The sequence below is a fragment of the Neltuma alba genome, unplaced genomic scaffold, assembly GCF_004799145.2.
Source record: "Neltuma alba isolate B1F8T4 unplaced genomic scaffold, ASM479914v2 tig00004281_pilon, whole genome shotgun sequence".
Classification (NCBI taxonomy): domain Eukaryota; kingdom Viridiplantae; phylum Streptophyta; class Magnoliopsida; order Fabales; family Fabaceae; genus Neltuma; species Neltuma alba.
Genome location: NW_021633636.1, coordinates 23,912 through 46,385, shown reverse-complemented (window position 1 = coordinate 46,385; position 22,474 = coordinate 23,912). Strand labels below are relative to the sequence as shown.

At 35.4% G+C, this 22,474-nt stretch overlaps 1 protein-coding gene and 2 pseudogenes across 1 annotated transcript; 2 read left to right on the top strand and 1 right to left on the bottom strand.

Moving 5' to 3' along the window:
• The first annotated feature begins 1,005 nt into the window (after positions 1-1,005).
• LOC114744180 (protein DETOXIFICATION 46, chloroplastic-like) lies at positions 1,006-6,146 on the top strand (annotated as a pseudogene).
• A 1,599-nt stretch (positions 6,147-7,745) lies between these two features.
• On the top strand, positions 7,746-12,702 carry LOC114744182 (SH3 domain-containing protein 2-like; annotated as a pseudogene).
• A 249-nt stretch (positions 12,703-12,951) lies between these two features.
• LOC114744176 (squalene synthase-like) lies at positions 12,952-21,423 on the bottom strand. The gene is made up of 15 exons (XM_028932366.1): positions 21,401-21,423; positions 20,952-21,232; positions 20,267-20,309; positions 19,353-19,442; positions 19,029-19,104; positions 18,020-18,089; positions 17,179-17,322; positions 16,992-17,096; positions 16,633-16,779; positions 15,862-15,937; positions 15,166-15,254; positions 14,062-14,153; positions 13,930-13,975; positions 13,775-13,841; positions 12,952-13,374 (listed from the first exon to the last, which is right to left on the bottom strand). Exons 2-14 carry the CDS (start codon positions 21,144-21,146, stop codon positions 13,776-13,778), a joined length of 1,239 nt encoding a protein of 412 aa, XP_028788199.1. The 5' UTR covers positions 21,147-21,232; positions 21,401-21,423; the 3' UTR covers positions 12,952-13,374; position 13,775.
• Positions 21,424-22,474: the final 1,051 nt, after the last annotated feature.

Below are 22,474 nucleotides of genomic sequence, written 5' to 3'. Positions count from 1 at the left end.
AAAGTCAAATAAAGTCTTTTATTAAGAATCGGAGGTAGTAGTTTTGTAAGATAGTGATATGAAATCCTTTTATGTTATAAAAAAAAAGATATGAAAGCTTTTTATAAATGCTATAAATTCGGGCAATTAGTACCTCCTATTCTCACTGGGGGAAAAAATGCTTTGGGACAAAGTTAAAAGTCCATGATGGCAATGATATGACACGAATGGAGGCATTATTAAAAAAATAAAAAAGTATCAATTCATTATTTTATTGTTACACAATGATTATGGCATTGAAATACTTTTATTCTCACCAAATCCCAATGTACCTGCATTTGTTTGATTCCAAATGTTGATTCGGAAATGTTAGGTTACGTCTGAGAAGTGAGAAATATGAATATAGATTAATATTGTATTTGCTTTAAAACACTTCCATGAATTCTTTTAACAGACTTAAAATCATTTTTAAAACCATAAAACACCCCCAAAGATCACAAGCCTAAGTTTGGTAAGCCACGCGCATGATACCTGCGAAGTGGCTTTAAATTTGATAGCCGCACGAGGGAAGAACGCAGGTTAGTTGGACGACAATGGAAACTTCAACGGCAACTTGGTTAACGACATCGTTTTAGGAAGTGTTTGGATAAAAACCAAACTACGGTTTCAGAGCATCCAAACAGGCCCTTAGTCCCCAACCAATGCATCAGTTAGTTGCTTTCCTTCACTGAACTCCATTTTCTTTCTTTTTCTTCTCTACCCACCCCACTCCTCCACACTCTCACGTTACAACTAAACCATAACATAATGCAGCTCAAATCCCTTTCACTCCCTTCCCCAATCCCTGTTCGATATCCTAATTTCTGATGATCATCTCAATCCTCTCTCCGCTTCAACTTCTCTGACTCTCCCTCTCCAACCTCCGGTTTTCCTCTCAGTTTTCGCAATGCGCCATTGGAAACTCGTAATTGTAAGTTAGTAAGGTCTTTCATTAAAAACAGAGATGGAGTTTCTGGAAGCAATCCAGAAGCTCGGAGTAAGTGTAATTGTAGTTTCGAGTCAGTTTCGTGGTCTGAAGATGAAGAGGTGGCAGTGGAGGTTGATGTAAGTGAGAGACAGGCATTGCCCAATCAGAGCATATTGTTGCAAATAAAGGAGATTATCATGTTTTCTGGACCAGCCACTGGGCTCTGGATCTGTGCGCCGTTAATGAGTCTCATCTCAACCGCTGTGGTTGGTCGAGGAAGCTCAACTGAGCTTGCTGCTTTAGGTAGCATTTCAAAATGGCAACCCCTGGAACTTACTCCCTTTTCTTTTCTATATTTTTTTAGTGATTCAAAATGCTCACTGGTATAGGCAAAGATCGGAATTTAAATCCTATATTTTCACTAATGGTGAGCAGGGCCGGGAACAGTGTTTTGCGATAACATGAATCTACTATTCATGTTCCTTTCCATTACAACTTCAAACATGGTTGCTACTTCACTTGCCAAAGGGGTTAGTTCTTGGACCTCCGATGGATATAATGCAATACGTGATAATCCATGTGATGATATTAAGCTATAGCCAATGTCCTAATAACAAAAACTCATTCTCACTGCTGTTCATGTGCCTTTTCCTGTACTATGCATCGGTCGTCGGGGGCTAGGGTGATCATTTTTGGGTCTTGGTCCTAAATATACAATGCAAGATGATTCTGCGTCATAATCTTCAATAATATCTTATCTTATGCCATTGCCACCCTGTCAATATTTTGCTGTGGTGAATAAACTCTTCAAGAGTTAAAATATGTGGGAATTACATGACGTGAACATTTTCTGTTAAATTCTGTACTGTACTTTCACCTTAGATGGTTGGACTAAAATATGCAGGACAAAGATGAAGGGCAGCAACAAATATCAGTTTTACTTTTTGTTGGCCTGATATGTGGAACCTTGATGCTTTTGTTTACTCAATTTCTTGGTGGATGGGCATTAACTGGTAAGTAATCCAGATGTTGTATTATCCAAATGCGCACAGATATATTATAAACATTAGTTTTTTCAGAAGTTAATAATGTTTTCTGGTGGGGAGGTCAATAATTTTTTATTTACAGTTTTTACTGGGCCAAAAAATATTCAAATTGTACCTGCGGCAAGCAAATATGTTCAGGTTTATTTCTTCTTTTTCATAAATCCTATTTATTTCTTCACTGTTGATTCCCTTCCCTGTCTACATATACTTCTTATTCATGTCTATAAACTTACGGCCTGACAGTGCATTTCACACCTAATTTTGAGGTTGATTTTCAGATATTTGACTAAAAAAGAGCATTTCTGTTGATAGATTCGAGGTTTAGCATGGCCTGCTGTTCTCTATGGACTGGTTGCTCAGAGTGCAAGGTGCTCCTCTTCTCATGTATTATTATCCATCGCATGGAACCCTGAAAACATGTAAAGATTGTTGTGTTATAATGATCTTTGAATATTATTTTCAACTATTTGTAAGATAATGTATCTCGGTGCTCTTTTATATGCAGTGGCAGAGCAGCATTACCTTTGCATGGTGCATCTTTCTCTTTAGCATTAATGTTTATCCAGTGAATTGTATGTTTTTTAGCAGAATTTCGCTTCATCACTAGGACATGATTTTGAAAATGTGTTCTCTCATGTCTAATCCCTTCTTAAACCGCAGTCTGACAAGCGTTGAAAACAAGTTTTCCCATGTACTTGAAAGGAGAAACTTTTGTTATGAAGTAGCCTTCAAGAAGAATTTGACTTTATTATTGTTACATCTACTAATGAAGGGTAAAGGCAACCACGAGACTAGCCATCCTGTTCTATAAACGGCATAGACATGTGGTAGAACGCATTTTACTGTAGTTTTTATTAGTGAAAATCCTCAATGTAAATTGCTGGTATCTATAAAGATGTTCTTTAGTAGATGAAGTTTTAGTTTAACCTTAAGTTGTAACTTATATTGTTATGCTGCATTCTGAGAAAATTGTCTCTGATCATTAGCCTTAGCATGAAAGATTCATGGGGACCTCTGAAGGCTTTGGTCATTGCCAGTGTTGTTAACGGCATTGGTCATATAGGCCTATGCAGTTTTTTTAACTATGGTCTTGCAGGTGCAGCATGGGCAACGCTGGCATCCCAAGTACGTCAAATAAACATTTTTAACAAGATCTGGCTTGACGTTTTCTTTATTTTTATTCACTTTCTCATTCTTACAATAACCTCATTTGTCAGACTCCTTACAGATTGTAGCAACCTATATGATGGTTGCAGCGCTAAACAAGAAAGGATATAATTCTTTTGCCATCTCAGTACCATCACCATCTGAATGTGTGCAAATATTTGGGATTGTTGCACCTGTATTTGTGACCATGTTCTCAAAGGTTAGCCTGATCCTGCTTGAATCTGTGTCTCTATTGGTTTCCATGTTGAAGATATACGCATCTGAAAACTTTTTAGTGTTTTTAGGTGGCGTTTTACTCTCTCATTACATGTTTTGCTACAGCAATGGGTACTAATACGGTTGCAGCTAATCAGGTTAGCTTTACTCACAAAAGTGCTTATAGTTACTTCATTTATTGCCATAACTTTCTCTGGTGCAGGTCTATCCAATTAATATTAACTCTCAATCTACCAACAATTAGGTTATGATTCAAATGTACAGCATGTGTGTGTTATAGGGGGAGCCACTCTCTCAAACTGCACAGTCTTTTATGCCCGAGTTACTATATGGTTTCAGCCGAAGTTTGGTAAAGGTTAGTGAGGTTTGAAACTTCAAATGTATGTATAATATCTCACTGCATGTCTTAGTGAGTGACACTTGTCATATCAAATATTTTTTGTCCTGAAAGTAGTTGTCTTTGTCCATGAAAACCATGACTTGATTTGTGTGCAGCATCTGGCTCTTAAATGGGCTCTGTTTGTCTATGTCCTCTAAAGGTTTTGCAAAATCAAACAGGCTCAAAATCTGCTGAAGTCATTGCTGATTATTGGAACTTTACTTGGATTGGTAATAGGAACAATTGGAATGTCTGGTCCTTGGTTTTTGCCGAATATTTTTACGCCTAATCTTAACGTCATAGAAGAGGTCAGATATTCTGAACTTGTGGAACAATTATTGTCATCTGCTTTTCACATTTACAGTAATATGGCATTTCTCATATTAACAGTATGGCTAAAATATACATGGATAAACCAATTTTTGAAATAAGGTTCCTCCAAGGTTAATTAATTTCAAATTTCAGCCCACCATCAACTTTTGTTACAGTCAACTTAATTAAATATAATTAGTCAACTTTTGTTACTTCAATAAATGATTGAAAACTTTACGATATACAGTCCTAAAGTGAGGTATATTCGATATTTCTTTTTATAGACTCTGAATAGAGAGGACTGATATGAGGATATTATTTTATAAGGCAATGTAGCGATAATATTGATGTGCTGAAATTTGATATCTGCAAAGAATTAAGTTCAATATGAGATCAAAGGACCATTTTCTTTATTTGGTCTTAATTGAAACTGAATTTCTATTAATGCAGATGCACAGTGTGTTGTTGATGTTCTTTGTTGCATTATTGGTGACACCCTGTACTCACAGCCTTGAGGGTACCTATTGGTATGTTGGACCTATTTTCTTATTTCCTTTTTGAATGTCCTTTGCTAGTGATATGATCTTATCCTAAGAATGTTTTTTTCATCTCTTCTGTGAGTTTAAGGGGAAAAAATGAATTTTTTTCCGTAGGTTCTAGCCTTTCTTTTTTGGGTTCAATCCATAAGCGTCATGATGCACGTCCACATAAATGTCTGTCAAATAACAGATGTGACAAAAGGGAATTTTATGCACAATGTCTACTTATTGCTGCCATTCCTATTTCATCCCTCCCCGATGTGCCACAAGTGTCCTGCTTAATGCGTATCTAGCCTATTTTTCTTAGTAAATTATGCATAAATTAAATTCCACGTTCGTGTATGGCAAAAAAAAAATCCACATTCAGAAGTAAACGAACCTTCAGAAAGTTTTTTTTTTTGGAATGGGAATGAATATATTAACAAAATGTACAAATAACTTACAACGGCACAACAACTAAGCTACGGACTCTATAGAACTGGGGAGTTCACTAGCATTAGTTGTGTGATTGACAAGAGTACAAACAGAGATAATAATTTCCTCAGGGGTGGAGGATTCATTCATGAAAATACATTTGTTTCTATGATCCCATAATTTCCAGCAAAGAGTGCCAAAAAAGAGGCGCCAGTGAGTGCCCATGCACCTTGGGTTGAGGTTCCAAAGAAACCAGTCTTGGAAGGGCTTTTGGAAAAATTCTTGAACGCGCGACTGTGGAATGGATTTCCTCCAGCAGGTGTAGGCAGTGGGACAGCGTCGAAAGATGTGATCTAAGTTTTCCAGTTTTGCATGGCGTAGTGCGCAAGTTCCTTCAGTGGCTATACTCCCTCTGATTCGTTCTTCATTGGTAAGGAGACGGTTTTTCATGGCCAGTCATAAGAACGTTCTGATTCGTTGTGATCCTGGCCATTTCCAGACCCAAGACCAATTTGTGCTTTGTTCAGTTGTCCATATTCCTTGATCTTCGTGATAAGCAGTTGAGACAGAGAAGTGTAAATATACCATGTTCAGAAAGTTTTTGTTCTAGGATAATGTTCTCTTTTGGATCCGCAGGCTGGGAGGGACCTTCAATTTATCAGCTTAACAATGAGTGGATGCTTCGGTCTCGGTGCCCTCTTACTATTGGTATGTGTATATTTAAGTCTTAAAGCGTGTCCCGAGTTCAATTCTGATGTATCTAGACTTAAATGGCCCTTTCTTCTTTATATTTCAAGCTGTGAGTACTAAAGGATATGGTTTGCCTGGCTGCTGGTGCGTTCTCGTGGGGTTTCAATGGGTGAAGATTGCAATATCTACACTTTATTTTTGGTTTACAATTAGGCCGAACCCCATCTAAATATGTAGGTCTTTTGAGGCTCGTTTCTTCCTTGCTCTATGGCGTCTTCTCTCTCCCAGTGGCATGCTCAACTTCCAGGAATTGGATAAATTGAAAGCTGCTTAGTTCACATTCTTTATTCTTGTGCCTCCGAGTTTAAGGGAACTCCCATTGATCTAATCATGATCAATCGATCATTGTCATTTTTTCACCATTTTTCCCCCATTGCACGTGATGCTTGTACTGCTCGTTTTCAGCAATTAAACAGGTAATGAATAATTATCGAAGAGTGCCTTTATATCAATATGTGGTATTTATATAGTACCTCTTGCAAGAGACAATTGTGGGTTTGGAATTTGGATTTTATCCTAAATATAAAATCTCGACTTATTTTTTTTTTATATTTTTTTAAAATATTTCTATTGATTATAAAAATTCCACGAAGGATATCCAATAAATACATGCTGAAAAATAAAATTGGGAGAATTGTAATTAGGTCCTATCTAAGGAAATTAAATGCAAAAAGGTCCCTTAAAATTATAAAATTATTTTGAAGTCTCAAGAGACCTTTTTGCAATAAATTTTATTTTTTTAATTATCAAATTACCCTTCTATTTTTTTAGTTTGCATTGACAACTGAAAGAACAGTGATTAACAACTTAGAGTGTAAAGATTGATAACTATCGCGGCTGGTTTGACAACACATTTTCTCAGCATATCACACCCTAAGTTGTCAAACCAGCCGTGAAAGTTGTCAATCCTTGCACCTTAAGTTGTCAACTACTGCTCTTTCAGTTGTCAATACAAACTTAAAAAAAAGAAAGATAATTTGGTAATTAAACAAATAAAATTTATTGCAAAAAGGTCCCTTAAGACTTCAGAATATTTTATGATTTTAAGGGAGCTTTTATATTTAATTCCCTTAGGTGAGACCTAATTACAATTTTCCTAATAAAATTTCATCAGAGAATAATAAGATACAGAGCTACCGAACAAATGGGCGTTTCCTCCATCTGCCGGTTATTAGGACACAGTAACAGTAAGCAGCCAAACCAACATCTTCCTTTCCACAGGAGTTTGGACTATTACATCTTAACTTTTATCTGATGGTTAGCACTTCTGCCTCTCGTACGAAGTGAAGGCATAAATTGATCTCGATAATTTCTTATATCCAGGATAAATGTTTTGTATTTTCTTTTATTATAAATATAAGAATTAGTTAACTAATTTGAATAGATTAAAAGAATAAATTAAATTAGTTAGTTATTTATAATAAATAAGTGTTGTCCTTCTCAAAATATCTTTACAAATTAAATATATTGGTCAAAACTACTATTATTAGAAAGATTATTTTAGAAAAAATACATAAATATAACAAATAAAATAGATTAGATCTTTATATTTAAAATCAAAATAAAAATTAAATAGGATCTTATATTACAAACTAGAGCTAGTATAAGATAAAACCCTTCTTTCTGATATAAATTTTAATAATAATTTTATAAGATAATTACATTTTATATTTTATATTTTACAGCGCGTAAAATATTACAGCTTCCGTGCCACTCCTAAATGGATCGTTTGATTTCTCAATCAAAAGGGCATCAAATTTTACCGTCAAGAAAAGACGCGGACCGGTTCTCGTCTTCCGTTTCCCCTCCCTCCGTTTTTTCGTCACCTCGTTTGTGTTTCGCTCCTTGACCGCCAAACAGAAACAAAAATGGCATGCAAGCTCCTCCTACCTCAAACTAGCTTCTCCAAAACCCTCGCCGAAAGAATCCGTGTACATCATCACCTCCTCAGTCTTGTACTACCTTGTCAACCAATCGCCGACTTCTCTATAAATTTGCACCTTCCTTTCACGCTTCTGCTTTCCCTTCAAATTTGTGTATTAAAACTTCGAGGACGCATCGCTATTGGTTCGTGCCCTCTTGCGTTAATAGGACTCAAGAACTCATTGATGATGGCCTCGAAACTTCACTTGAAAATGAAGATCAAGTGGAAGAGAATTCTCGAGAGCAAGAAGGCGAAGATGAAATGCTGGAGAAGATTGAGAAGCAGGAACTGGCCGACCAGAGTATATGGGCACGGATGGAGGAAATAATCAAGTTTACTGGCCCGGCAACGGGACTTTGGATATGCGGACCTCTAATGAGTCTCATGGATACAGCTGTTATTGGTCAAGGAAGCTCGATTGAACTTGCTGCATTAGGTACTAAATCCTGGTGCCGCCACTTTATGATAAATTCGACATATTTGTGTGATGTTAGTTCTAATTATATTACGGGATATAACTAATTTAGCTAATATACCATTTGATAGCTAAATATACAATATTCTTGCTCTTAATTTTCCATGAGCAGGCCCCGCTACAGTTGTTTGTGATTACGTGAGTTACGTGTTCATGTTTCTCTCGATTGCTACTTCTAATATGGTTGCTACTGCTCTTGCTAAGCAGGTTAGTTTCTTACATAATTTTTGTTGCAACTGATTCTCCACTCATCAATTATTATATTAACAAACTTTTCCATGAGAAGTCAACTGGATGTGGAAAACGTTTTATCTCAGTATTATCATCATCTTTCTTAGTTTTCAAACTCAAACTTGTGGAATAACAAGCAATCCCCTTCATCTTCAGTGATCAATTTCTTATCATAGTTTGGAGGGACACACAGGTTAGAAACATTAAATACTTTCTTAATATCACCTGGATAGACATCATATTAGAAAAATGTTCGTATCCATGAGTACTGCTAAGGAGATGTACTGGAACTTGACTTTCAAACTTTGTCATGAAAGCATTAAGATAACCACCATGAGTAAAGTCATCTTTAGAATCAATAAGTGATTCAAACATCACTAGGTTTGATGAGTTGACTCCTCATTTTTTGTATATTCAAGGGAACCACGGCTTGGGGGGTGTTTGGGTGATTACCCAAACCATGGTTTGGGAAAAAATTACCCAAACACCATAGAAAAAACCAAAACCATGGTTTTGGCAGAAGCAGAAATTTTCTGCTTTTGGAGGAAAAAGAAAGAATGTAAGAACTTATGGGATATGTGTCTTATTGTTTTTAGAATAAAATAATATTTTTCTATTGGTAAAAATTATTCATTTTTTAGAAATTTTTTTTAATCTCATAATTTATAAATATATACACATATTAATTATTTATTAATTATTATATTTTATATATTATTAATTTTATTAATTATATTATCTTATATATTATTAATTATGTTAGTAAAAATTATTTTGTTAACAATTTTATTCTTTCAAATTAAAATATATTATAAAATCTATCTTTTATATAATTATCATATTAACTTATGCCCTTTTTAGTAATTTACACATGTAAAAAATGCTTCTGGTAACAACTATCCAAACACTTTCACTTCTCAGAATCACTTTTTCACAAAATCTATTTTATCCATAATCTATTCTCCAAACTATAGTTTGGTTACATCCAAACACCCCCTTAGTACCAAACCTAATGTTATGTTTGGCTGGACTTTATATGCTCTTTGATTGGCCACGTAAGGAAATACTACCTCTGGTCCTAAATACAAGACCTAGTTTATAGTGCAAATTGCACTACAAACTAGGTTAGGTAGCATGTGTTAAATTTGAAGTACAAGGAAACGTTTACACTCTTGTTTTAGAATTAGACACCTAGACATTTAACTTAACAGATGGCATTGATATATTTTTATGACAATTTTCTTCTTCATATGTGCTGCCTTTTTCTCATTATGTTGATTGGCATAACCATGTGTCGGAAAATTATGGACCCTTGCATACGTCTATCGTTGTTATGATGACCATGTTCCTTTCTTAACTTTTCTATTTTCCTTCTTAATATGTTCAACATTTTTGTGTGCTTTATTTATGAAGGTGTTAATCACTATTATTATTTTATAGGCTGTTCTGAAACAGTTTGGGGCTGGGGCTGGGGCATATGGAGGTTCAGATAGTGTGGTCAATGATGGGATGGAGCTTCAGCAACATCAGAAACTTGAAAAGCTTTACATATCAACACGTGCAAGAAAGGTTACATGGTCCTCATATTCTGATTTTATATATTCTTCATTTTCCATCTCAGTTTCCTTTTTACTTCCTTGACTAATGATAGTTTCTTTTTATTCTTCAGCATTATCAAAGGGATATTGTCCGTGGTGTAGAAGGTTATATTGTTACTGGATCTAAACAAGTTGAAATAGGTAAATATTGTTGCTTGGTGAAGCTTTTTATGAAGTTTTCATGCAATTGGATCTACATTACCTAGCATTGTTTTATATAGTTTATTCACATCTTATTTCACAGGAACAAAGTTGTCAGAGGATAGCAGGAAATATGGCTCAGAAAATACATGTACCAGTGGTAACACATTATCAAAAGCTGCACTAAGTTATGCACGTGCTCGTGCTCAAATGGAAAAGGAGCACAGGAACCTACTGAAAGCACTTGGCACTCAGGTTTGACAATCTATTGTCTTGATTGGAACAACGGAGTCTTTCTTTTCATGTAAACTACTGATGCTTTTGGAAGCACTGTGATAGTCAGTCCTTGAAATGGAGTTTCTGGTCATTTGTTTACATGGCCCCCTTTATCCTGTCTGTAATGAAGACCTCAGTCTTACTCGTGGTTTGTCGTATATGTAATATTGTATTTTCCTATTCTGCTAAGAAACTACAAACCAGGAACTATTATATATTCCTTTGACCCTGTCATTGGTGTTATAGGGTTTAAAATTTGACCTTTCATAAATAATGCCACCTCCAGAAAAGCAGTATACGATTGTGGCTTTAAAGATTTTTAAACATTATCAAATGGAAAAGAATATGGAGACTACTTGCACCCTTGATCCAATTCTTCTTTATACCCAGAGAAGTTTGACTTTCTTAGGTATTCATGTGCTCGCTTGTGTTGTTAATATATGCAGTTTGTCATCTTATATGTTAGGCCTAATAATTCAGTGATCAACATCTTGCTCCATGATTAGGTTGCAGAGCCCCTTAGAGCAATGGTGGTGGGAGCTCCATTGGAGGATGCTCGGCATCTTGCTCAACGTTATGACAGAATGCGACAGGAAGCTGAAGCCCAGGTATCCAGGAATTTGAATTTGCATTGAAAAAATATCTTTTAACTTCTCCGGTGCTTAAGGACATGTAGAATTCACGGTTTTATATACTGGTTAGGTCAAAAATAATTGTTCATTTAGTTTTTTTCTTCTTCTCTTTGGACATGTAATTACACTATCCTTTGAATCTTGGCAGGCAATTGAAGTTTCCAAACGTCAGGCTAAAGTGAGAGAAACTCCAGGCAATGCTGAGAATACCATGAAATTGGAAGCAGCTGAAGCAAAACTTCAAGATCTGAAGTCAAACGTGGCCATACTGGGGAAGGAAGCAGCTGCCGCAATGGCTGCTGTTGAAGCACAGCAACAGAGACTGACCCTTCAGCGCTTATAGCTATGGTATTATAGTGGTACCATCTGATGGAGATGTATTCATTGTTAATGAATTTTTCATCCGAAGTAAAAGAATAAATCACAACTAAATCCAGCATTTTATTTCTTATCATCAAGGTTGAAGCAGAGCGTGCCTATCACCACAGAGTCCTCCAAATACTTGATCAGCTTGAGGGAGAGGTAAGTAATCACAACTCTTGGCTTTTTTATCATTCTGTTCTCCCTAGCAAAGTTAAACTTGCAATCAAACAGTTGGGCCACAATTTCTTTTGGTATCAACACATGATTATCTGTTATATGTATATTTAATGATAGATGATATCAGAACGGCAGCGTATTGAAGCCCCTTCTGCTCCTAGCACGGAAGACAGCATGCCTCCACCCTCATCATATGAAGAAGCAAATGGTGTCTATGCTCCTCAAACACCCGATGGATCAACAGATAGCATGGGTTACTTCTTAGGAGAGGTTAGTAGGAGATTACATCTGGTGCGTATATTACTGATTCGCAAAGGTGACTGGTTTTTCTTTCTGTTGTGTGTTTTTTTCCTCTTGCAGGCTATGTTTCCATACAATGCTGTGTCTGATGTGGAGTTAAATCTGTCAGTTGGTGATTATGTTGTTGTTCGGAAGGTTAGTATCTTTTTGTAGCTTTTTTTTTTTTTTATTCCAAAAAGAGCAAGAGTGTATCTGTCCTGAAATGTTTTGGTGTTACCCAACCTTAGAATTTTGGGGATCCGTCAGGGTTCTCTTAAGGGTTGGTATCTCTTATTAAATAACTGCTTGGTGTAGTTTTCTGGGGAGGACTCGGGGGCTACAATTCTAAATGTGCTGGGAAGAGGGCCCTCACACTAATATGGAGAGATTGTAGATTTGGATAAAATCTGGGAGTTGCTGAGTCTGGGTGAAAAAATTGATCAGACCCTCTAAAACATTAATGAACCTTTTCTCGGGTAGAAACAGATCACTTTACCTGACAATCCTTCTGCATTTCAAATTGGTCGTAATATGCTTATTTTGGTATCAGCAGGTAACAAGCAATGGGTGGGCTGAGGGTGAGTGCAAAGGTAAAGCAGGTTGGTTTCCTTTTGGTTACATTGAGAGAAGGGAAAGGGTTCTTGCAAGCAAGGTGGCTGTACTATTCTAACTTCTGTTATTGGGTTGGCTTCTTGCCCCGTAAATTTTGAGTGTGTTTTTCGGGCCGTGGGTAAAAGGGTCATTTTAGCGTAGAACGCATTGATTTGTTATGTAGATGCCGACTTTTTTCTCATCAGCAGTTTCTATGGAATTCATTTGCTCTTTTATTTGTAGTTATTCCGTTGTATAGAATTTTTCCCTCTTCGAATCGTGTATCCAAGAGAATTTTCCAGAGGCTTGCCTTTACAGCAAGCCAAGAAATTCATGCAAATTGAAAGTTTTTCTTTTAACAATCAGATTCCAGAGCAGGTACAAAAATTGCGGAGTTTTTTCTACTGCTATTCCATAAACTCTGTAAAGTTACTAAAAAATAATAGATATAATGAATATCAACATATTTTCATGGAGATATAATGATAATAAAGATATAATGAACACCAACATATTTTCATATAAGCAGAAAGAAAATCCTTTCTACTTCTTAACATCATGGCTTCTTATAATCCCAAATCTTTTGATGGCTTTATGGCCAAGTACCCAACCACAAATTAACAGTCATTTCCACAATAAAGGTTCACCGGTGGCAACTTGATTACTGTTATTGTGTGTAACAGCCAATAACAGTGCGCCATGTAAACGACAATTCTATGGGTGGCAGTAGGGTAAAGCAAAAATACAACGCAGGAAGCTACACCCTGACACAGTAACCACATCTGACTTCCTGGACACGTCACCTCTTCCGCACAAAATATAGCACAACCAACACCAGCCATCCTCCTTATGATCTTGAACATCCACATTATGGATAATAAATCAACCCAGCACTGTAACATTGCTATCTCACGCTAGCTGGAAGGGGCAAAAACACAAAAATTAGAGGAATTGGACAAGACAAATTACTGTTCTCCCCTGGTTTTATTCCGTACCTGCAGTTTATTGCCAAATCACTTAATCCCCCACGATGTTTCGTTTTTACGTTTAAATTTTAATTAGTTACGAAAAATATTAGAACAATTTTTCATTTGCATTATCAAAAAACGACCATTTGAGATACAAGTAAAATACACTTTCATTAATAAAACATTTTAATATTTATGAAATCATTTATTCCATACTACCACTGGGAATGAAAATAACATACTAATAACCGAAGAAACTAATTAAGGGGTTGAATGGAACATTTGAAACCAGAGTGACAACTTATGCGGAGCCAAATCTTGGGCCTTAGATATAATTTACCCTAACTTACATCAGTTATCACGGTTGGCGGAGAGATATGCGAAAATGAGAGCCAGTGCGAGAATGAGTATCAGAAACTGCAGAAAAACTCAAAAATCAGTACATAATTTACATATGTAGCATCAAGTTCTACCCAAAAAAAAAAAAACAAGCAGACAAATTTACCGTGGCTGAGTTATATCCAGGCTCGTTCTTCACAATATAAGATTTCCTGGTGAAATAAATGCAAAACCTGTCAGAATATCACTGGCGAAACTGAAACATACCTCAGAAGCTACATGGATATGATCTGCATGCCTTTTACTTAGGAGACCAGATTCTCTGCAAGCCTTTTGTATAGCTTCTACCCTGCTCAATGTTTTTCTTGCATTGGGATCATTCTTGTCAACCTATGAGAGAAAAATAATAGATTTTTTAAGTTGGAAAGAAAAGCTTTAATAACTTAAAAAATAGATTTAGTGCCATGGAGGATTGTGCTACAGAATAAAGACGACCACAATACTATCTAATATCTGCATTTCAAACTTTCCGGTACTCAACTCTTCCTTTCTGTAAGTGGCTATGGAAAGAAGGGGCATGTAGAAATCAATGTTTTGTTTTTATTAGTGGAGATTCTCATTAGGTTTTATTAGTTGTATGAGTTTAAGATCTTTGCTCGTCTTCAACTAAAGATTTTCCTCCATCTTAATTAATTTGAGAAGTTACATTCTGATTTCCTTTTTTTAATAAAAAAGTTTTCTTCTTTCTTTCTTCCTTTCTTACCTATATTGGATCCTACCAGAAAGACTCTACAATCAAACCAAAGCCTATTCACAGCATTTAAGTTTTCACTCGTCTTCTAAAATACTAGCTCTAGTCTTTAATATAAAAGCTAGATAACTAATTTGGAGAGATTAAGAAAGTTAGTTATTTGTAACAAATGTGTGTTGACTTTCTTAAATTACCGTTATTCAATCATTTACATTGAAACTACACCTAAGTGAAAATACCTTATAATCAATAGGGATATTTTTTAGAACACATTATAAATTTGAAAGATAAAATGAATTGAGGTCTTATATTTTAGGATCGCCAATTAGCTCTTATATTTAGGACCAGAGGTAGTATCAAAGACTAAAATTTAAAGATCAATTTCTCATTTTTTTCCGTTTTACCTTTCAAAATAGCCATGGCTTATTGGTTGTCATGGCTAATGAGGACTAACACGTGTATTATTTCAATGACACTGGGTATAGAAGGCTTTCTCAGCATCAGCAACTCTTATTCCCAAAATCTTATTTTCGCAATATTCATGTGTGTTTTATTAACATAAATGATAGCATTACCAACTGTGAAACAATAGTAATATAAGCAAATTATGTAAAACTTGCAAGAGTAACCATACTTTAAAATACAGCATACCTTGGACTCTAACATACAAGAAAAGTCAAAGAAAGCACCATAGACATCTGACATTGTCTTTGTCCGATCAATCACCTTGGCAGTTAGACCTATAAATCACAAACATAATAATGAGAACAACTTAGTACATCCAACAAACAAGAAAACAAACAATAACAAGCCACATCCCATTAAGTGAGGTCAGCTAAATAGATTGTCTGGCACTACAGTGCTTTATCAACTTAGTACACCATTATCACATTATATATGTAGCCTTATACATCTTCTCTCAAGAAACAGGTGGAAACCAATAAAAATCTTGATTATAGCAGTGTTTACGAAGTGACAAATTAGAAACCATCACAAGCCACATCCAAACCACTCGTTAATTACCATAACAACTTCTACTAGAGGACGAAGCAACATGTGTGCGCTATTAGTTGTAACCAGAAAATCCAATAGCACCAATGCAGCATGTTTAACGACATTGAGTTTGCTCAATATATGATCCTATTGTTTAGCACAATATATCTAATTTCCCGTTAGAAAATTTTTGCCAAGTTACTTTTTGCCAAATGAGCTAGTATTGAATGCTGCACGCAGCAATTCAAAATTCATGTGACTTCCACACACATTTCCATTAAAAGTAGTTCTGTGCCTAACATTCCTTAAAGCTTAGATGCTTTGCACTTAGTATCTCAAGATACATCATCTTACCACGCCTCATTTTAACTACACCTCTGAAGACTTCAATGTTGTTGTAGCATAATGCAAGAGTCCCAATGGCCATGATCTGTTGCAGAACATGTCAAGCAGCCAAGTTACACCAATCAAATATTAGTTTAAAAATAACTACAGCTACAGACATGGATTTTGGAAGATATAGTGAATAAAAACAACAGGGGAGATTATAGAAGTAGAAGCCAACAGGGAAATGAACTGAAACTTAGCAAAGCCTGAAGAGATTAAGACCTAAGACTTCATTTAATTGAAAACAGGAGTCCAGGATCCAAGACCTGAACCTGAGAAGCTTAGCGTCTTTAGTTTCTATATCACAGCAACCAGGAAGAACATCAAATCTTATTTTGGATACTATTAAATTTTTTAATTCACCAATGGGCATTCAATATCTGCCATTTTACCAAGTTAATCGAGCCATATAGAGATTTTTTTACCAAAATATCATTGATCACGACATGTAGCAAAAACACCCAAAGCATGTAAAGTATGTATTAGAATCATCAGATCTTTTCGGCAAAATCAAAACTTTAAAGAAACTCATCGACTGTTGCAAAAATTTAAATTATTTTACTTGACATTGAGTATGAGGCCATTACTCACAGGACTTGGCAACAGAACAGGATGACATATAAGCATAACATCTATTGAAGCAAAAACCTAGCTTATGATTAATAAATGACCATTGTATCAATGATGACAGTGAAAATTAAGAATTAAACTAGAGGCCGTTGAGGAAAAGAACAGTACCTGCGGAATAGCACAAAAACGAAATATAGCTAAGTCTCTTAAGTTAGACATGTACAGTAAGCAATCTTCAACATGCGTCAATGCATTGGTGACCATGTCGTTGAGGCATTGCAATGCCTTGACAGAATTGTCTTCTTCTTTCAAGTCCTGGACCACAAAATTAAATTGGATAAAGACAAAGTTATACACGTGCAACTTAGAAGGGGGAAAAAAACATGATATGCATACAAGTAAAATGAGACAGCGGAGTTGTTTCTGCCATCATAACATCCATCAACTCATACAAATTCAGCCAAGAATCATGGAGTGAAAGATAGATAATGAAAGGTGAGTAAGAAAAAATTCTTAAAGATGCAAACCTCAAGTTTGAAAACATATTTACTCCAGATCTGCCGAGGCCAAAACATGCGTGACTTTGGGATCTCATTGATATCTTCTAGGTAATCTCGGATAATGTTTGTTTTCTGCAATTTCAGAAGGTTCTCAATTGAAAAGCATGCAAAGAACAGTAAAAATATTGCTTGTCTGCATTCCACTTTATGCTACCTGAAGGAACAAACCCATTGAATTAGAGAGGTATTCTGGAGCCAAATCTTCCAAACCGGAGGCATGGAAAAGCTTGGATAAACCCATCCCAACAAGTCCTGCTACATAATGACAATATTCATCATAGTCGTCGACTGTTTCCACCTGTAAGTAGAGAGAAATCCCATGGTGTAAATCAAGACCATCTATCTAGACTGAAGGGAAATTTTGTTTCGAATAATGCTTCTGGGTTTGAACTCACGAGAGACATGACAGATGCACTAATAGTAGTATAACGCAATTATCATGAAAATATCAAAATGTGGTGCTACCTTACTCTCTTTATTAGACATTCATTGAGGTCTAACTCTTGAATCCTGATATGAAAGTTTGAAGGTCAAAAAAAACTAGCAGCAAAACGTAGAAACTACTAGATAGCCATACGTCCGTCACCTTAGAAACAAATATTTTGAAAAAGTATAAAATAATCAGAAGGGGGATCAACACTCATAATTTGGCCATATGGTCTTTGTTCATGGGTATGAAGAGCTAAACACTAAATTTAATAATGTATTAATTAATCAAAATGTTGGAATTAGGTTGTAATTACTTAAAGTTCCTTATAATTATGAACGGGAGTTGAGGGATGGGATAACTCAAAAAATTTTGGAAAAAAGTTATCTCCTCTAAATTTAAAACTAACTAATATTTATACTTCCAGCCAGGTTTAAGGAGATAGCAAAAATGCAAAATGAATATAATATCATACCAGTCAAAGAGATGACTTAATCAAGTGGAACTAATCTAGCATATTTATGAAATATCTAGAATCTAAGATGAACAGAAGAGATGCATAGTGAACCTCTTTGCAAATGAATTTGGCCATTCCAGCTCCCATCCTTTTGGTAATATCCTCAATTGCTTCCTGATAGCTGCAGAGGTAATTTCTCATTGTTTAGTCATTTATCAAAAGAATGCACACCGACAATTCTATCTCATGACACACATATGCATAAGCGCAGTTAATGCAGGCACTGCATTGACAGTAAATTCTCAGGAACCCCAGCTGACTCATGAAATATTTTTTAAGAAACAGAACAGGATAACAAATGAGAGAATTTTGCAAACATAGAGTCAAAACCAACAATTTTGTTGTTGACCACCTGGCCAATTCAGAGACAAACTCATTGGAAAAGCGGAGAATTCTTAGGTAGAAGAAAACAAATGAAAAATATCTATAATATGGTTGGTAAATAATGATAGTTCACATGGACAAACGACTCAAAGGGCCAAACTTAAAATCTGACTGCTCTGCTGTATAGTGTAAACTCAATGTCTGAGGGGAAAAAGAATTAAAGTAAACTTAGTGCTCAAGGGGAAAAAATTAACAGAAAGGTAAGAACAGAATATCAAATATGTTGTTGATTCATGAGTTCACTCATCCATGAAATAGGCAACATGCATTTGAATGCATGCTCATGGCAATAAAACAATAGTAGGCATTAAATAGGAAATAAGGCCTGCGGGCATGATATTGATTAAATCAAGGATGGAAATTACCAAGGGCCATGAACAAATTTTGTTATAATATCTAGCACACCCCCTCACGCACAAGCATTTAAAGCTTGAAATGTGGACAGAACACAAACCAACCATGCCTTGGGGTTGCAAGTGAATCTTAATTAAGAGAATTGGAGAAAGATGGGATTCAGCTTTTGACTATTTGATCTTAGAGGTGCTTTGGTATCTTGTCAAGGGCCGGTTCAGCTTAAAAAGTAGAACTATGAACAAGCAAAGGGCCATAAATAACTTTTATAATAATTTCTTAACAAAATTACTATAGAAGGAAATATGCAAGGATAAAAACTGACTTCTTTCCAAGTTCCAGAAATGCAGTTGAAACATGATGAAACTGGTCCATTAAGATTTTGTACTCCTTTGTCCCACCTAGTTACATAAAGACAGACTAGAGTCAGCATGAAAACCACCAGACAAGGTTTGAGGTATGTGTGCTATTGAAAGAGTCAAAAAATCCATTTAAACTTCTCAACCAGATTTCAACAGGACAAGTTTGGCGTGGTCAAGTTGAACAAGTATAGTATAGGAAAATTCCAGCAAGGGGGCACAAACGGCATGCCAGATGACATCTAACTCAACATGAAAAGAAATAGTAAAGGTGAAAGCAAGACACTTACAAGAAAAATGCCAATCACGATCATATATGTGATGATGAAAAGCTATTAATATTGGCACCTTAACATCTGTAGATATGCTAGTATCGTCCTCTGCCAAGAGAAAAGGGTTGCAAAAATATGATTAGTGAAAACACAGTTTTAAACATTGAACGGTGCAATGTTGATAGGTAAGAAGGAAGAGGAAAGAAATTGCCAATCTGAATTCTTCTAACAGTCTCAGTACAAGTTTCCCATATTAGGTAGGTGTGGTTCAAATTAGACACTTGACATCATTTGTTTTCTCTTTACTTTATTTTTGCAATGAAAACCATTTATTTTCTTCATCTAATTCCTACTTAGGCAAACAAATCATCTGCTTTCTACTTAGGCAAACAAAATTGGAAAAAAAGAAATTGTGATTCACATGTATATTCATCCATAAGCAAAATGCTAAATAGACTAACACTAATTAGTAGCAGATTTATACTTCCTCAGATGTTCGGATAGACATACTTTCCTTATATGCAAGGCAAAATAAAAATAATAATAATTTCATATGGTATCTTATCAAAATGTGCATGAGTAATTTGAAAATTGTTTGCATATTTATGATTTGAGTTCTTTATTGCCCTCGAAAAGATAATTTGTGATGCCATAAGCCAGAAAGTTTCAAAGCATCTAACGATAGTCTCTATTTACCTCAGTTAATTAACCAAAATATAGTTGACAAAAAAAGGAATAATAGATCGTAGACCAACCAGTTTGTCAAGTAAACATATCCTGATATCTAGTAGAACCATTAGAAACCACAAACCTGGATATTTGACAAGCAATAAACAAATTTTGGCTTCTATAATGCGAGTTTATTATATAGGACAAAATTAGAAGTTGAAGCAATAACGAACAGTTCAAGGTTGAAGACTGTAGAAACAAACCAACGGTATCAAGGGCTCGAAGGACCAAATAAAATATGCAAACCTGCAAAGCCAGAGATTTTGGAGTTATAAACAATTCATTTCAGGAAAATATCAATAGGAGAAAGGGCTCGGTAGAAAACAAAAGTAATCCTCTCAACAAAGGAAAGCACTAATATCAGCAACTTGTAAAATGAAAAACGCTATAAAAGGGTCAACTCTAGCAAGAATACTTTCATCCAGTCCCGTCGTTGATCATTTTTCAAATAGTCCCAAATCTTAGCCAGGTCTTTCTGAATTTGGTAGTTTTCAGTTGAAGGTTTTCTACCAAGACTCAGAACCATTCGTTAGTGATATAGAGAGAAGAAATATTGTAGAGTTAATTGATGATATAAAATAAGAACTCGAGGAGTATCCAAGGAATTCCTTTCTAGGTCAAGCATCAAGTCAACCTAAACTTGTATTAATAAATGCCAATGCCAAAGGCTGCAAATCTGCCTTAACCATATGCGCTGAGACCGAAAAAGGATCCAGCGCCTACATATGCAGCCAAAAAACAAATTCAACTTCACCTATTAAGATTCACAGAAGAAGTAGTCCATCCTCATTCTGTTTTTCATTCACTGACGATTTGCCAGAACCATAGAAACAAAAAAAATCATTCAGACAATTCAAAACACACCATAAAAGGCGATACGGAACTTACAGCGTCGCGAAGGTCGGTTCCGAGCTGCTGAATGACGAGACCAAAACTACGAGACACCTTGTGAAGCATGCTATAGCAGAAAGCCCAGTGTGGCTCGGGAGGGATCTGCTTCTCTGCGTGCCTGGCCGCCATTTTGAGCTTCACAAGCGGGTAGAAGTCATCGGGATGCCTCAAAATCGCGCCCAAACTCCCCATTTTCGCAGAGTATCCAAAATCCAAATCCCAGGATTTGACTTAAAATACAGGGGACTGAGAAATATCTTGATTTCTTATTGCTGGAGCTTCGTGGGTGACAATGATCGGCCGATACGGAGTACAGTGAAGTTTGGCGTGTGAGCTTGGTGATAGAGAAACGGAGAAATTAAAGCACGAAATACCTTGAAGCACAGAATCGAGGGACAAATTTGATTCGATGTTGCGAATAGCCAAATGCTTAGTTAATAATTTACCATGAGTTGTAATGTCCTGGAAGGGGATCGAGTGGGTACAGTACTATTTGGCAGCACAACAAGAAGGATTGGAAATTGGAAATTCGGAATATTTTCTGGTTATTTTCAACTGCAACGGATTTGTTTATGAGGGCAGCGCGAGATGCGAGGGGCATGCAGTCCGCGTGCGCTTTGAATTATTATTATTATTTTTCTTTATCTTCCTAAAAATAAATGGAACTCTTATTATTAATTATATTGATATATTGATATATTGATAATATTAATGCCACCCAAATCTGTTCCAACCAATCAGCATCGTTTTGTGTAAGCCACGCTAAGGACCCAGAGGGGCAGAGCCAAACAAACTTCGTATGCCTTCTTTTTTCAAAAAAATATATTTATAATAAATTACTCCCTTCAGTTTTATATATAAGTTTCATTTTTAAAGATAAGTCTGATTTAAAATATAAGTTTTATTTTTGAGTTTATCTAAGTATTTATTACTTTTTCTTTTTTCTAGTTTGCCTTTAGTTGATTGTATTTAGTACTCTCTCTTCTTAATGTTATACACATATATTTTCTTTCATCATTTTTTATTTAGGGAAAACCATATTGGAGGTACCTATACTTTTTTTCAATTTTCAATTTGGTACCTATGTGTTTTTTGTTCTTAACTAAATCTTTATTTTTCCTCTATTAACATCATTAATCCTTATGTAAAGACTACAAATATCAATAGAACAAAATTATAAGAGCTAATGTTGCTAAAAAAATAAAATTAAATGTTTAATTAAAGGGAAAAAACACATAGGTACCAAATTAAAAATTGAGAGAAAGTATAGGTACCTCCAATATGGTTTTCCCTTTTATTTATTGTCTCTCATTTACTCTCTGAATAAATAAGAACAAATTTAAAAAAAAAAATTCAATCTATTTATTATTTTAAACTAATTTTAACTATTAGTATGTTAAACGTGATTAGATTATTTGAAGCTTATATATAGGACTGAAGAGAGTATTTTTAAGTGAAACATCTATTATTTATAAATTCTTTTGATAATTTTTTAAAAATCATGAAAATTGATCAGACTC

Coding starts and splice junctions, on each gene's coding strand:
- LOC114744176 (XM_028932366.1), bottom strand. CDS start 21,146: ATGGGGAGTTTGGGCGCGATTTTGAGGCATCCCGATGACTTCTACCCG. Junction 19,105..19,352: donor TCGTGATTGGCATTTTTCTT/GTAAGTGTCTTG, acceptor TTATGTAACTAG/GTGGGACAAAGGAGTACAAA. Junction 13,976..14,061: donor TCTGGTCTCCTAAGTAAAAG/GCATGCAGATCA, acceptor TTATTTCACCAG/GAAATCTTATATTGTGAAGA.